The 17,132-nt window shown below is 38.0% G+C and overlaps 2 protein-coding genes across 3 annotated transcripts; both read right to left on the bottom strand.

Annotated features, from left to right (window-relative positions):
- Positions 1-1,210: 1,210 nt before the first annotated feature.
- On the bottom strand, positions 1,211-6,569 carry LOC112175749. Of its 2 annotated transcripts, none has more exons than XM_024313485.2 (7): positions 6,419-6,569; positions 5,866-6,042; positions 5,326-5,406; positions 3,949-5,231; positions 3,249-3,852; positions 1,658-2,125; positions 1,211-1,583 (listed from the first exon to the last, which is right to left on the bottom strand). In XM_024313485.2, the coding sequence occupies exons 2-7, from the start codon at positions 5,872-5,874 to the stop codon at positions 1,380-1,382; spliced, it is 2,649 nt and encodes an 882-aa protein (XP_024169253.1). In that variant the 5' UTR covers positions 5,875-6,042; positions 6,419-6,569; the 3' UTR covers positions 1,211-1,379. The 2 variants fall into 2 exon arrangements, with proteins under 2 accessions (XP_024169253.1, XP_024169252.1); XM_024313484.2 differs by having other exon boundaries at positions 5,866-6,062; positions 6,419-6,545.
- Positions 6,570-11,111: 4,542 nt separating this feature from the next.
- Positions 11,112-16,577, bottom strand: LOC112177623 (photosynthetic NDH subunit of lumenal location 5, chloroplastic). The gene is given in 8 exon segments (XM_040511379.1): positions 11,112-11,515; positions 11,726-11,788; positions 11,790-11,815; positions 12,149-12,203; positions 13,045-13,133; positions 13,245-13,288; positions 16,223-16,248; positions 16,368-16,577. Coding segments are annotated over 8 exon segments (666 nt in total). The 3' UTR covers positions 11,112-11,362.
- Between the last annotated feature and the right edge of the window lie 555 nt (positions 16,578-17,132).

Below are 17,132 nucleotides of genomic sequence, written 5' to 3'. Positions count from 1 at the left end.
TGGCTTTTTTTTTTTTAGTTTGGTAAGAATACTTGATCGCCCATTGGTGTATGTTGAATTAGTTGCCTTTTTCTCTTGGTATATTTTTTTTGTTCTCATCCCAAATGTTGCTTCTGAATGTTGTAGATCCTAACTAATTTTGATCTTGTTACTTACTGGTGTCTATCAACGTCATTATTATTATGCATACTTAGTTATACATCTTACCTTTTATTAACTGGTAAAACTTTTTGCTGTTCCCAAGGTTTAGGGGCCTCTCTACAATTTTGTAATTTTCCTATGACATATACACTTGAAGCATTTCTGTAGAATTAAGAGATACTCTGATAGACAGGAAACCTTAAGCACGATGTGTTGGCCACCACACCCAATTTAGACCCTGCAGTCTGTATGTTACTTTCCTCTACATATGAAGCAAATAAAATTTCACCCCATTATTTTAGGTTGTGGAGAATCATTATTTGTGACAGGTAAGGGTTTGTGGTTATTCGCTAATTAGTTCAGTTTTTATTGTTTTCATCTTTCAAGTAGTTTCAAAGCATCAATCTCGATCAGCAATTTAGTTTAGCTTTATCTAGAAGATTGCCAGATTAGTAACATGAACATTTTAGACCATAACCTTCTTCCAAGTAAAAGTCTAGGACTGAGTGATGAAAGAAAGTTTCTGCAGAACATACAGAACAAAAAAAAAAAATACTGGGTATTCAATTTTAATATAATTCTTCATTAAATAGCTATTCATTTCAAATATCAATCGATGGTCATGGTGAGGAAGTCTCGGTTCTATATATTCTTGATGTTGAATGATGCAACTGACAAAAAGAGTAGGGATACTTGGGACGCTGTTTTCCACCATCTAAAAGGACCACATCACCCGGGATGTGCAAAACAACCAAAAGCAAGTCATTTTGTTGCTTTATCCAACCGAGCATTTCAAATTCGTACAGCCGGTTGTATAACAAGTTAGTCCTTGTCTCCTTGATACCATTCTTTCCAAATCGTGCTCATATCGCAGTCCTCTGATCCGAATTACCGCATAATTATTCATGTCAAATTTTAATTATCTAGATACTAATCATGTATCATTATAACAACGACGATGTTACAAAGTAAGATATAATCACAATCAGATCGATCGTACCACTCCTAGCCTTGCCCTTTATGGAACATCATGCACTAAAGGATATTCATGTTACCCACAAATGGTCCTCAAATTTTCCAATAACAATGCTGCGGGGCAATTCTAACAAAGAAGAACAAACAAGTTACACGTCTTGTAGTTATGATACTTCTGTAATTAGGAAATGGGATAAGGGTTCAATCCCGAGCCTTGCAAAGAATCAAAATAGTAATACATATTGTCTACAGAAGGCAAAGAATCAATCAAGCACAATTGGATTCTTTTGTGACACGATCTCGGGCTGGGAGGAGGATTTGAAATACTCTAAGCGACCGGAGTATAGATTTGCCCATTCTGTGGAACGTTGTAGGTGAAATTCTTCCCACCAGTCCGATGCTACATCATGATATTTTTTGGTGCGGGCTGGAGGTGGAGGCATTGGATGACCTGCTTCCAAATATACCTGCACAAGATAAATAATACACATGACTACTAAAGAAAATATACAATTCAAAACAGTAAAACGACATAGTATACCTGCACAAAATGTCCTCTGACAAATCCAATAACAATCTCTTTAGGTGGTGATGTTGAAAAGGGGTAAGTTCTTAATGGGAAGAATGTAAAGCACTGATCAGAAGACAGATGCACGAGTACAACATTATAATAAGACGCAATAACATGCCCCATGTCGGGAATGCGCATCCAGTGCTCCTCTGGACAAGGAATCTCATCATACTTCAATCTATGAAGTAGCTCATTAACAACGCTTCGATCCCCAAGGAGTAGTTCATAGTAAGCCGAGTAAAGCATAAGCTCATTTCTTAAGTCATTCCGCACTTTCACCCATCCAGAGTCTTCACCGTAACCCATAAATGATGCTATAGCTCTAAAACCGCAATGGCCATCTCCTAGAACATCCTTTACATCACGGATATATGACCCCAATAAATGTTGACATACATCTCCAAACTCAAATTGCGTAGTCGGTTGGATGTCATACACCTGAAAACATGTCGTTATATAAAATGGTTATAATACTGAAGATTATATATATTATCTATTTACGAACATACTAGCTATTTTGATTTGAACTGTCCTCCATATTCATAGATCATTTTGCCAAAAAGTGAATCGAAATTTGGAACTTTTGTGGTACTTGAATTAAACAAGTAGACGAACTCAATGTTCCTAATACTAAGTATTCAGTATTATAAAGGGTAATTCAAGCTAATAAACAGCTATATGATTTTCGTTTTAGCTCAGTTAATTGTTGCAGACAAGATATATTAATAGATGTCAAGACACGGATGCTTGGATTGCCAAAATGAGCATGCATACAAATTGGTCTAATGACATAAGTCATTAAGTTTTTCATTTGTAAGTGGAATGTCGTGAGTCTAACTCACAATAAGCTAATTGCTACATATGAGTTGTTGATTTAATTTAAAAAAAAATGAAGAAGAAGAAGGAATCTCAATGGAAAGGTTGTTTGTAATTATATATATACACACATACACACACATCCTATCCAGAGCGGAGCTCCGCTTTGAAATTAACGTGTGAAGTTCAAGATTTTGGTCACTTTTCAGTCAGATATCCACATCTCGACCGTTCAGTTTTTAGGTACCAGTGTATAGATCATCTCTACTGGAAATTATTCTATGCACCGACGGTGTAAGTGACCCAACCCTTATAAAATAATCTCAACCCTTGATATTTATTATCAACTTTATTTTTAATAAACAAAAAGTGTATTTAATGCAATCTAACCATTCATTTATGTTGGTGCAAGTGCACGGCGGTGCTCTGAATAATCTCTCCATCTCTGCAAATTTTCAATCAAATTGATGATTGTTAAGGTATCTAACTCGGTTAAATTAATGGACGGACTGAATCTATCAACCTGAACCGTACTAGCTTTAAGACAATTATCAATGTCTTAACGATCATCATTTTGGTTGAAAATTTACAGAGACGATCTATACACTAGTACCTAAAAACTGAACAGTCGAGATGTGGATATGCCACCGAAAAGTGACCCAAAATTCGAACTTCACACGTTAATTTTTAAAGCGGAACTCCGCTCTGGATAGGATCTGTATATATATAATTTTTTTTTTTTTACCTCATCCCCTGGCTGCGACTCTTGTCTCGATAAACAAGCATTCGGTGAATTACGTTCAGATTCCACAGTGCCAGGTAAGGATAGAGAAGAATGAGCATTTGTATTCATCTCCTCACTTAACCTAGGTCGTTTCAGCGTCTCATACACATTGGGCTCTCCGGTCCTTCTCAAAGGTTTCAAGCGGGGAAGTTTCTTCCAATAAGAATTGATGCATTCAAGTGGAATAGGTCGACCTTCTCTCTTGTACTTGGCAATTTCATGTGCACATGGTAAGCCATGGGTACGTTTTATAGCATAACCACACTCACTATGGTCATCATCTATCTCATTGGCTAGCTTGGTCTGCTCACGGATCATGTTCAATGCATAAATGGAAATGGCCCCATGGAGTTCCTTGAGCCCATCTTCACCATTAGTGTACTTATTCACTAAAGATTCCAGAAACGAATCGTCAATTTCTAGGCGAGTTTTCTCATTGTAACTATGCATGTCCTTCAAACATGTGTCGATTTCTGTCTGCTTTACAAGTACACGACCATAATAATAAAATAAATAAAACTCCAAAATATAGTGGGATGGCCATGTCCATGTCCCATAGTAACAGCTGTTAAATAGAAGGGCAAATAGCCAAATATTAAGTTATTAACAGAGGAAACAATTAAATTTACCAAATGAGTAAAGTGAAGGTAGATTATCATACCTTATCGCCCGTTTTGTATTCCCAAAGTGCATAACTTTATCTGTCCATGCTGCAATAAATTTTTCCTTTTGTGGCTGCACGAAAGTGTCTATAACATATTTAACTGGCTCCGGATACACACCTAGCTCGGTGCATAGCTGCTTTAAATCATTTAAATGTAGTTCGAAAACGGCTTCAGTGGGGGATTCTTTCAATAACTCCCACCTCGTATCCAAGGAGAACTGGGAACCACCGTGCCACTTGCCACCCGCTACCACTGAGCAACGAATGCAATCCGTAGAAAACAAAAGTTTAGCCGTACCGAAGACGTTGTTAATGGCTTTTATTGTGGGGTCGAGATGGGACCGGTCGAGAGTCTCATTACCCAAAATTAATGTATCCATATCGGTGTCGAAAATTACAATATCAGGCCTGACAATACCATTATCATCCATTACACCTCGCAATGAATTTAAGGCCCATTCAAAACTACAACCTTGTAGCGGACAAAGGATAGCCGAAGCAACATAAAACATCATATTAGTTGACGTAACTCCAGAAAACTCTACCCTCTCCCACGTCGGCACGTCCGTAAACCTATTCTCCCGGTTTAAGTATATCCTCAAAACAGTTGGAAATGCACGTAACAATTCGATGCTAGTGCGATGTGTCAGAAAGAAGTCCAAGACATTAATGTCGATCGTTGGAGTAGTTCTGTGCTTCTCGATGTAATCGTACTCCCCTACCTTACTCATTAATTGTCGCAATACAAAACTTTGATCCTCCAATTCATCCTTAACAGTAGCTCTATCCTTCAAACTACGAAGTTCATTGTATATTGTCCTCTCTGTGGATTTGTTGTGTTTGTCCCTCTCTTTTAGGGCTTTTAATATCTGCTTAGGCTTCTCCCCTCTTTTATACCTATCCTTCACCACTGACTTCTCCTCTTGACATAATCTACCCTGGAATGAATTGCCCCTCTCGGGGCGTTCTGCTGCATGATTATGAATTCCAACATCTACCGTTAGCTCCCATTCATTACCAGCAGCTAGCTTCTCACCCCTTAATCGGAAAGGACAATCACACTTCTTTGTTCCGGTACGTCGACGTTTAGACTCAACTGTTTTACTTTTTTGGGGACTACTATTTCGTCTATCACATTTTCCGCTCCTTTCACAACCCAAAGTAACTCTAGGTTTCTTTTTGCCTTTTCCACTGTCAGATCTTAACACGACAATAGTAATACCATTCTCCTTCCCAACATTTTTGGCCCAGATTATTAACTCTTCTTTGCTGTTGAATGTCTGCGTTACCAAACAATATCCTTTAAGTACGTATATAAACATACAAACGAATTATAAGCAAGCCAGCTAATTTGCAATTCAAGTTAAAGGTTACCTCAGTCGTGAAGAATTCACTAGTGTAATCCCTTGTACATCCACTGTCTACATTATTACGACTTGTTGATGTAGTAGCCACCTGCAAACGAGAAGAGACGACCCAACAGAGTTGGTCTCATTCACAACCAGATCAGGAGTCATATATATTTTATCAAATATGGATAGAAGCATTCCAATTCAAATCAATTCCTTTCTTTCTTTTTCCTTCTTTTTTGTTGTTGATTTGGAAAGTATTTAAGTTCTCCAAAAATGATTAAGTGATGCTTCAGCAACTCATTGATTGAAATACAGAGAAGCTTATGGTAGAGCGACTCTAATCAGTTGGGAGAACAAATAGGTGAACCTTGCTGACAACTGTTTTTTTCTTTTCAAAAAGTCACATTTTCAGAATTATCGACTAAGAAAGGAGATTTTTGTATTCTTTATATTTTCAAGAACAGAGAAGGAAAAGAAAAAGAAAAGAAGAGAAAGGAGGAAGTCAGTCTAGATATCAAATGGTTTGAATGCCACATCAGTTAGAGAAGAGGGAGAAACTTACATGCTCCATGATAGATGGCGGTAATATAATTTTCTACAATTAGTGGTGAAATTGGCTATGTAGGCTTGGTTGCTTTGAGCGGTTATCTAATCAATCAACTTCTCCAATTCAGATGAATTTGCATGATCTGGAACTCGAAGCGTATTTTTCTGCAGCGGATCCACCGGTAGCCGTCACCTTATAAAGAAAAACGCAGACTAACGTAACAAAATCATGCATCAATTATTCAATAACATAATTACCACAAAACTATGGACCTTTCATATGATTATTGATCTGACAGACTACTTAATATCTCAATATGTGTACAGCTAGCTATCGCTCTGAATAAAATTTATCTCCTATATAACAAAAATTACTCTACACTGATATATAGCTAGACGCTTCATAGGTGAAAGTACAGGATACTAGTTCAAGCGAAACTGACGAAACTTCTTTTTTCTCCAAATGTTCTTAGCAGAATCATAAGATAAAAAATCAACCAAACAACAACTGAAAAGAACAAGGATTAAACAAAACGATAGAAGCCAGAATACAAAGATGAGAAGATCACCTAAATTATCAGACGGCCTGAGAATATGAACACCACTTATCTGCTTTTGGGTCAACGATGCCTTCCGATTCAGTTTTCAGACTTCAGACAGATGGGAGGCCGGCAAGACGTACTCCAAATCACCCCACTTATGATATTATGTATATGCAGAATTCCTTTAGAGTCAATGATTATATATGATTGAAAAAGGAAGGTGACAACTTCACGCCAACAATTAAAAACCAAGGAAGCAGGTGACAAACCTTTGTTGACAATATAATAGTACGTTTTGCATATATTGATATATTAGGGAAACCACCGAGAAGGCAAGAAAGGGGTGGGGAAAGCATTGTTACTGTAATTTGTTAATGGCAGGTCAATATACTTCCTGTGTGGCATTTTAAGATAATTAATTTGAAGCTTTCTAGCTAGCTCATCAAAATTGCAAATATTTAAACAACTTTGGATATAGATGAGTATGGTTCGTGCTTAGCTGCAATTGCTAGGCCCGTTTGCCATGTAAGATTTCCTTCCCTTATCAGATGGAAAAGGGGAGGCAGCATGGCCAATGTGAATATTGAAATTTACTGTGCTGCAATGATTATTGTTATGGCTGTCACCTGGTCGGTTCGAATTGGTTATAGGTATTACCAACTTCAAAACCAAAGCTTTCATTTTCAAAATTGACCTACCAATTATCAACCAAAATTTTCAGTTTTTAATTATATCTACCAAATTCGGTATTTCGGTTTTCGGTATTACCAACTTTAGAACAACTAATTCTTTATAATATAAATTAGAATGAACAAAACTAGGTTTTTGAATTTTATAGTCATAAACGTTGTATTCATCTACTAATTATAGCTTTCTTTTGTATATATGACATCACGTTTTAGCAATTTTCACTAAAACTAGGTTATTTAACCATTTTTGACTAGGTTACTTAAAATACATGTACTATTAATGTAGTATATGTAGTAATATTCATACTATTATAAAAGTTTTTATGTTTATTTATTAATATACATGTATGTGTATTGAAAACTGTAGTATATAATTCTAATATTTAGATAATACGTAGATTCGGTATTTACCAAAACAAAACCAACTTTTTCGGTAATTTTCGATTTCGGTTTTATCGGTCTCGGTTACCAAAAAGTCGATTTACCAAACTTAAAACATCGGTTGATATTCGGTCGGTTTGGTAATTACCAAACCAAGTGGCAGCCCTAATTATTGCTTTTAATGGAGACACGGAGGACTTCACAGGTTGTACCGTTGATAATTGTAAAGCATATATGAGCGCAATTCCGTTTTTAACTTTACACCCTATTTATCGTGAAGTAAATGGTGTTGCCCATAGATTGGCACACCTTGTTAGTATTGATTATTTAATTAGATGATTATTGGTTTGACGAAGCTCCTATGATTATCCATGGATGCACCTATGAAAATTCTTGTACTAGTACTTGAGGTTTCGGTAATATGTCCCCCTCGCTATACAAACAATCATCCTTCAATTAATAATAATATTATCAGGTGTCAGGCTGATGAGTCTCCCAATTAAGTTGGGTTCCAAACCCCGTTTCAAAAAAAAAAAAAAAAAAAAAAAAGACAATTTTCCACCACCACATACAAGTCACCTAATCATACTTGAGGCAATTTTTTTAGTCGGAGCTCTTTTGTTAATTGGTCACACGTGATCGATCAAAGAATTCATTTAGCGCCAAAGCGCTATCGAAGAAAAATAATCAATATATAGTTGTACTTGATTAGGGATGGCATTAAAACCCACGGGTACGGGTACCCGCGGGTAATTTTTCCTTTTGGGTATTTGTTAATGGGTAATACCCATAGTTTATGGGTATGGGTAATTACAAAATACCCGTATAAAAATGGGTGGGGTATGGGTATACCTGCGGGTACCCAAATACCCATATAAAATTGTAAACCACACCCAAATTTTTTTTTTTTTTTTGAGAAAATATTTCAAACAGTACCCTAATTAAGGCCGACTCCTAACTTCAGTACGACAGTACCCGACTATGCAAAACTATCACTTTGGTACCCCAAGTTTGAAGCTCGACCCAATAATGGTACACACCGTCTATCACAGCGTAAGGTCTTTACTACGTGGCAAACCATGAGGGCCCTCAAAATATGCCACGTGGTTAGCTAGTTAACGCCGTGATGGACGGCGTGAACTATTCTTAGGTCGGACTTCAAACTTGGGGTACCAAAGTGATAGTTTTGCATAGTCGGGTACTGAAGTTAAGAATGAGCCTTAGTTCGGATACTATTTGTAACATTTTTTTTTTATAATTGAGAACTATTATTTTTCAACCAACATATGGGGCATTTTTATAATTTTCTTATGGAAAAATCGTCCGTACAGTACCTGACCTTTTCTCCATTCTAAACTTCAGTACTTCACGTTTAGATAATATCAGAATGGTACCTGAGGTTCTGACCCCGACCAAAGTTTGATACCTCGGACCGTTAGCTCAGTTATGGAAAATGCATGCTGAAGGATATTTTTGTCTTTTCATGTCTTAATCCATTATTTTTTTTATCTAAGTATTTTGTTTAATTTCTTTTTTCTCTCTCCCCACTGTTCCTCTCTCCCTTTCTCTCTCTCTGAACCTTCAAACAACCCCACTTCAATGTCCAAGTCTCACATTGAATCCTCTCCAAATTCCACAACCCATTAGTCTCAACTCTCAACAATCCAAAATGAGCTTCAAGAAGCTCAAAGCTTCAGACTTTGGCTCCTTTCTTTTATATTCAATGATTTCCCCAGAACCCAAATCATAGTCCCTGAACTAGTCCTCTTCTTCTCATCTTCTCCTATTTCGTTTCCCAGAAAAAAGATAGGCCCCCAAAACACCTACTAGAACTTCCCAGGAGCTTAATTGATCACTTACTCGATCATTTAATGCATGGATGTAGTGAAGGCAGAGTTTGCTAATCATCTGTTGTTCAAGGTTCTGTTAGAGGATGCAACATTGGACTATGGGTACAAAATGCTAGTCCACTGTTCCTTCCTTGTGATGTGGATTTGTTCTATAATGTTTTGGTAGAGGTGGAGAGCATGGATAACATCGACGACGAAATCGTCAGCTCCAACTTGTCTTTGATACAAATTTTCTTCAGTCCAACTCGCAGTCACCATTAAAATTCAAGAACCCATTAGTTTCAACCATCCAAAATGATCGGGAAGCTCAAAGCTTCAAACTTTGGCTCATTTCTTTTACTAGGTGTCTTTGCTTTGAGCTTGGTTCACTTGTTGCAGAGCCAAGATGTGGATCATCCACTAGATTTTCCAAACAATGAGCACTTGTTTTAATAAACATAAACAACCAGCAATTGGATTAACGAAGCATCAATTGATTCAATTCCAAACAATCAGCAACTCAAGCAACCCAACATGGATTTCATATACCCAATCAATAAGAAACAATAATTCAGAAAACCCACTCAGTTACTCGAATCAATAGACCCAATCGTAAATCGAAGAATTGAAATTGATTGAAAGCTGAATAACAAGGAGAGACAGAGACGGAGGCTGGAGATTGAGAGAAAGGAGCAATATTGGAGATGAAGTTCTGAGCCTCAGAATCGGATTGAGACGTCAGGAGCTGGGGAGAGAGAAGCGCGCGGTGGTCGACGGCGGAGTCACAGTCAATACGGTGGTTGATTGAGAGAGGCTGATTTCACTGGGTTTTGGATTGAGAGAGATTCGTGTCTCGCAGTCGTAGAGAGGAGCAGGCGGGCCGCTTATAGCCCAACCACCACCCGCCCAGCCTGGGCGGCCGTCGAATCTCATCCCGCCAAACCCCGTAGATTAATCGAGTTGGAATGCCTAATTCCTCTGCCGCCTTCATAAATATTTTTTTTCTTTTTTTATTATATGAAAAAAATTAATGAAAACAGAAACAAAAGGGTATATTGATCATTTAATGATCAAAATCCTTCAGCTGTCAGGTTTTGTAACTGAACTAACGGTACGAGGTACCATTCTTCTGTTCGGGTCAGAACCTCAGGTACTGTTCTAATATTATTTGAACGTGAGATACTGAAGTTTAGAATGAGGAAAATGTCAGGTACTGTACGGACGATTTTCCCTTTTCTTATTCTAAAAAAAAACAAACCTATATGGGGTGTTCCGATGACTTTGTATGGTCTCGGATGAGGATCTAACTATTGGATCATCGTATAATTGTAAAAAGATGGTTCAAAAGGCGATCCGTGAGAATTCGACCATTGAATCTTCCACTACAAAAAAAAATTCAAATTGCCACGGCGATGTGCCGTCGCGGAAAGTGAAATTGCCGTCGCGAAAGACCAATGGCGACGGCTAAGCGACGGCAATTGCGCCGATGTCGTTGAGGGCGTCGCCATTGGTATTTGCGACGGCAAATGCACTGTCGCAAGCTTATTAGCAACGGCAACCCCTTGCCGTCGCAAGAATTTTGCTACTGCAAAATGCCGTCGCAAATATCTATGGCAACGCCACTGACCGCTACCAAAACTTTGCGACGGTAAACTTGCCGTCGCAAAATTTTATTTATGAATTAAAAAAAAAAATCTGGCATGCAAATATGCATTGCCAGATTTTTTTTAATTTTTTTTTTCGACACCAAAAGATATAAGGACGACAAGAACAAAGTACAATAGATCTATATAGCCAAAGATGGATTCACGTTTAGTCCATCATCAGTTCATTTAACTCTCACATCCGCGGTTCTAAAACATCCTTGAGCATTCATTTGGTAAACAAGTTTTCCTAATCGGCTACAACTCCCAGTTCTCAAAACTCTACCATCAGGAATACAGACACAAAGAAAAAGTTGACGTTCCACGCAGGACGAAATCTGAAACAAAGGCCTCTGACTGGGTAGATACAAGATAGTACATAAGCCCAAAAAGATGCAGAAGGGAAAAGCAATCTAAAAGTGATCTTCATCAGGCTACTGGAAGCTCTCCGCAGTCAGCAATGACTACCTTCTTTGTAGGACGGTCACCTCTATCTGTCTCCTGCGACTCGATCAGCCTAACAATTTCCATGCCTTCCAAAACTTGCCCAAACACAACGTGCCTCCCATTTAGCCATGGCGTCTGAAACCAAGCAATTATAGATTAACATATATCAAGTCACAAATAAGCTATAACCATATTCTGAAAAGAAACTTAGAATTGATGTGTAGCTTCCGCATTAGAAATATCACAGTTCCTCTGTGTGTTTTCTATCTTTGGACTGCACCAATAATGCAAAATAAAATTTCTATTCAGATTTTTATGTTGATACAGAGAAACAATAGGTCTTACTTGTACTGTGCATATGAAGAATTGACTTCCATTGGTATTGGGGCCTGCATTTGCCATGCTAATTAAGAACTCCTGGTCCAGTATGAAGCACTGCAAAATAAAACACATTGCACGATTATGAGTGCAGTGATACAGTCATGTAACATCTCATAATCAATATCCGAAAAAGATGCAACCAGATTCAACATCCTCATATTATAGGAGAAAGAAACTATGGTGTCAATAAAAATACATTCACGGGACTGCTGGAGTAAGATTCCTGCTGAATTCTAACTTCCCGGACTACATGAAAGGTTACTAAATCCTGGTCAAGTTACTATGGTATTATCTTTTCTTTCTGAACATTAAATATCTTAGGAAGGGATTTATCCAGCAAGTCAGTCCTACACAAGGCATAAGAATAAAGGAAAGAGGAACACTTACACTTAAAGTTCTCATCTTTAAATGTACGCCCATAAATGCTTTTGCCTCCAGTACCCTGCAATACATGTCCGGCTTCCAAATATAAGCACGCCAACCTTATTCTAATTTCATTTTTTTATCTCTAACCAAACAAAGAATCTCAAACACAGACAAACAATATTATTTCTCAGAAAAAAAAATTATATTTGTAAATTTCACATTGATAAAGGGAATGCATAATGTGAAACAAAAATTCTTGGGAAAGTAAGTGACAAAATAAGTTAGAAATACAGACCATAAGGGGTACTTCTAAACTCCCTTGACAGGCTAATTTCCTATTTTAGCAAAGCATTCTAGATGGTCATACCTTCAAAATTTAAAATACTAAGGAATCAACAACCTTTTTTACTAGCGGACAAAGATGCAACTGTCATTAGTAGACATTCAGAAAACTTCACAGAACTCTGAACAAGAGTAGACATGCTATACCTCATACCGGAGAAAAAAAAAAAAAAACCTTAGGATCTCAAGTTCAAAAGGCAATGCTAGCTTGGCAAACAGAGCGAACACAATCACCAATTAACAAAAAGTATGTGTAACATAGGACATAATGACACAGGCACCATAAAATTGGCAATATCTAGTCCAAACTTGTCGAGCCATAAGTATTGTGCTGGAGAAGAAACCTATTCAAGCTACCATGGCAATCTAAACTAACAAAGAAATCCCAATAGGCTTTCTGTTTACTACTATTTTAAACTTGCAACCAAACTATTTAGCATACAGAAAATCATCTCCACTCTTCCATTCGATTTACCAAAATCTGAAACTAAATCCTGAACAGAAATCTATTTACCGCTAAACAATGATAAAACAAAAAAAAACCATGAATCTTGAAAGAACGGAAAAGCACCCACATTGCCCTTATCGAAGTCCCCTCCTTGAATCATGAAATCCTTGATCACACGATGGAAGGCAGAACCCTTGTACCCAAAGCCTTTCTCACCTAACAAAAACACACACACACACACAAAACAGTTCACCCGAAATGAAAATACACTCAAAAGGCCAGTCAAATCACTCAAAAATCAGACTACACAAGCAACAAGCTATAAACCTGTGCAAAGGGAATGGAAATTCTCCACAGTGAAAGCAAATTTGCTGTAAACAGAAGTGAAAGCAAAAAGAAAAAAGAAAAGAAAAAAAACCACAAAGGTTTGAAAGTCAAATTGAGCAAACACTGATTAGTTAATTATATTTCTAATAGTAGCTGCACATATTTTCAGCTACCAAGCTCTATTACATATATAGCCAAATAGCCAAGATCCAAAACCCAGCAGAAAGAAAGAAAGGAACCCTGAAAATCATAACTCCATTTTTCAAAAGATCATAAATAGCTGAAACCCAGAAAATCATTCTTACGTACCACCCAAATTCACCCCCTTCCTCCCCATATCAAAATCCAATAATTCCAATAGCTGATAAGAAAATCTTCGCTTTTATCTTACATCCCTTATAAACTGAATCACATCAAACTCCAAATTCAGCAACCATTGACACACCCGTAAATAAACATGAGTAATCAGATATGGTAAATAGTATTTCAAATAAGCAAAAGCTGGCAACTTGTTTTAAGTGACAAATACTGGGCAGCAATTCACAGAAAAAGTACCGGGATGATCAATTTACTCGAATTCCCTTTTCTTATTCCTCTTCTTGTTTTTTTTTTTTTTTTCTTCTTCTCTTTCAACAAAATCCCAAAAGAAAAAAGGTTTTATAAGCTCTCATCAAACATAAAGCCAACCTCTATCAAGCCTTTATCCCGGGCTAAAATTCTAAAAGCTAATAATTAGCAGCCATGAATCTGAACAAAAAAATAGAGCATTCGCAATCCAAATTTCAAATACCCACCAATTGAATTTTTGATTGAGTTTTTTAATTTCAAATCAGACAACTCTTGTATATTGAACAATCTAGTCTGCATCAAACTACACTCCTAACTCTGCTCTGCTTTATGTCATATTGCAATTATATCAAAGTAAAACAACTGTATGAATTTAGGTTTCGTTTTAAACTACTTTTCTTTTTATTCTTTGATACCTACCACATCAAGGGGAATTATTTCAACCTCTCAGCTACTCATGTTATGATGTTATCTTAATAATTGAAGGAAACAATAGATGTTCTTCATTGCAGATGCATTTGCAATGATTTGGTGAGTGGATCACTAAAAGTATATTTCATATGTAATGATTAAACTGGTGGATTTCATATGTATGTCGAACTAACAACTCAAATGAAGAAATCTATAGTTAGATGCCTTAAAAATTCGACATCAGCAGTTCACATATCAAACAAACAAACAACAACAAACAAACAAACACCGTTCTCACCCAAGCCATAAACAATGAAGCAAAAACTAAACCCTTATTCTCAAATTCCACAATCGAAAATCAAACAAACCAAACCCAAAACCCAATTTCACCAAAAACCCAGAAATCCAAAACCCCCAATTTCCATCCAAACACCACAATAACCAAGCCCAGAAGAATGGAATCAAGACAATATTCCGGAAATTCGAAACTCCCAATTTCGCAGAAATCAGACCTGAGAAGTATAGAACACAGCCTACACTATTTCAATTTTGATTAAAGTGAAATAAACACATAACAGGGGAAATTGAGAAACCAAGAACTGGGTTTCAGATTTCAGATCTTCAAACAGATCTGAGATTTTAGAGAGAGAGAGAGAGAGAGAGAGAGAGAGAGAGAGAGAGGACAAGTCACTACCGGCCAGATTGGGTTCGAGGAGAGGGTCGGACCGGAATCAGATTCGAGGATAGATTGAGAGAAGATTGATGTGTCGTCGGCCCACTGTGCCCATGCCGTTGACCATCATCCGCGGAGGAGATTGGGGGAGAGTGAGTCTGAGAGTCGGAGAGAGGGATGAGATTCTGAGAGTTTGAGAGTTTGAGAGATTGCTATGGTCGACTTCGTTGTCGGGACCAGATGGAGTAAGCGGGCTGAGCTGGAACAAGAACTAAGTTTCTGAACCCAAAAACCTAAAAACTTGCAGACATGAAAGAAAATGTATAAAATGAAAATACACGACGGCATGTATTACCGTAGCTAAAATTAAAGAAATTTGGCGACGGAAAGAATATGCCGTAGCCATTGTAGGTATATTTATGCGACGGCAACTCCATGCCGTGGCAAATAATTTTTCTTTTTCCGTCGCCACATTTGCCGTAGCGAATTTTAGATCAATGGCGACGGCATTCTCACGCCGACGCTAACTGGTGAAGCTAAATGAATTCTTTTTTGTAGTGTTCGTATAATTTTGAGAGGCTGATCCTAAGGGCGATCAGTGAGAATCTGACCGTTGGATCCTCGTATATTGTGAAAAGATGATTCAAAAAGCAATCCATGAGGATTTGACCGTTGGATCTTCGTATACTTTTGAGATGATGATCTTAAGGGCGATCTGTGAGGATCCGACTGTTGGATCATGGTATAATTGTGAAAAGACATTTCAAAAGGCGATCCGTGAGGATCCGACTGTTGGATCATGGTATAATTGTGAAAAGATGATCTTAAGGGCGATCCGTGAGGATCTGACCGTTGGATCATCGTATAATTGTGAAAAGACGATTCAAAAGGCGTTCTGTGAGGATTTGACTGTTGGATCATAATATAATTGTGCAAAGATGATCTTAAGGGTGATCCGTGAGGATCCGACCGTTGGATCATCATATAATTGTGAAAAGATGATCTTAAGGGTGATCCTTGAGAATCCAACCGTTGGATCATAGTATAATTGTGCAAAGACGATTCAAAAGGAAATCCGTGAGGATTTGACCGTTGGATCAAAGTATAATTGTGAAAACATGAGAGAATATTTCAAACAGTACCCGAACTTAGGCCGACTCCTAACTTCAGTACCCGACTATGCAAAACTATCACTTTGGTACCCCAAGTTTGAAGCTTGACCCAACAATGGTACACGCCGTTCATGACGGCATTAACTAGCTAACCACATGGCATATTTTGAGGGGTAATTCGGTCCAACTCTTTTTTTTTAATTAAAAAAACTCACCAATAACACTTGTCCCTATGCGAGCTCTGGCCAAGATGACCAAGAATGAAGAAGCCATTACAGCCGACCTCCAAGGCCTCTCCAACAAGGAGATCGGGAGACCAAAAACACAGAGAGAGAGAGAGAGAGCTAGTTGCTCTCTGACCAGGACACCAGTAGCGACCCGAGAAAGAGATCCACTGGCCGAGAAAGAAATCCACTGGAGGGACGATGTCCTGCCACCCCACGATGGCGCACAACCACCATTCCCTTCGTCTCTGCGTCGCCTACGTCCCTGTGCCTTTGGATCACTCATGCATTGAACGGAGAGACTTCTCCGGCGAGTTTTGCAATTCCCGGCGATTCTGACAGCCATTTTGGCTACCTGTGGTATGAAATCTCATCTCCTCGTCATGCCCAACAAGCCTGTGCAATTATTTTTTGAATTTGATCGGGTTTTAATGACTTGGTTTCTGGGTTTGGTCTGGGAAGCCGTGTTCTTGGACACCGGCGACATTTCCGGCTGTTCTCGACTCATTCTTGCCTAGTTTCTGGCTCGATTGCTTCTCTGGACGAGGCCTGACATTGTGTGGGAATTAATCTTCGAAGATTTCTGGGTTGTGGTTATTGAGGCTTGAATACCAGTTCATCATGAACTTCCAATCACAAGTTGACAAAACCCAGATGAAGGAGACGAGGAGAAGAAGAAGGGATCTGCTAAAGAGGCAGCCATTTGGTCATTGATGTGTGTTTGTGTGATGCGAAGCTTTACCAGAATAAAAAAGGACTCTCTCTCTCTCTGTGCAACATGGTTTATGAATTTCACAGAGAAATTGAAAAAGCCATGAAGGATTTGGTTGTGTATTGTGTTTGTGAACTGTGATTTGGTTGTGTATTGTGTTTGTGAACCGCGATTCCATGGATGTTGGGA

This window comes from Rosa chinensis, chromosome 7 (genome assembly GCF_002994745.2).
Source record: "Rosa chinensis cultivar Old Blush chromosome 7, RchiOBHm-V2, whole genome shotgun sequence".
Classification (NCBI taxonomy): domain Eukaryota; kingdom Viridiplantae; phylum Streptophyta; class Magnoliopsida; order Rosales; family Rosaceae; genus Rosa; species Rosa chinensis.
The sequence above is the reverse complement of the archived record's forward strand: the minus strand, read 5'-3'. Positions and strand labels throughout refer to the sequence as shown.

Excerpts from the sequence above, each read along its gene's own strand:
- LOC112175749 (XM_024313485.2), bottom strand. Across the intron at positions 3,853-3,948 it reads AATACAAAACGGGCGATAAG|CTGTTACTATGGGACATGGA; the intron begins GTATGATAATCT and ends TCTATTTAACAG. Across the intron at positions 2,126-3,248 it reads AGTCGCAGCCAGGGGATGAG|GTGTATGACATCCAACCGAC; the intron begins GTAAAAAAAAAA and ends ACATGTTTTCAG.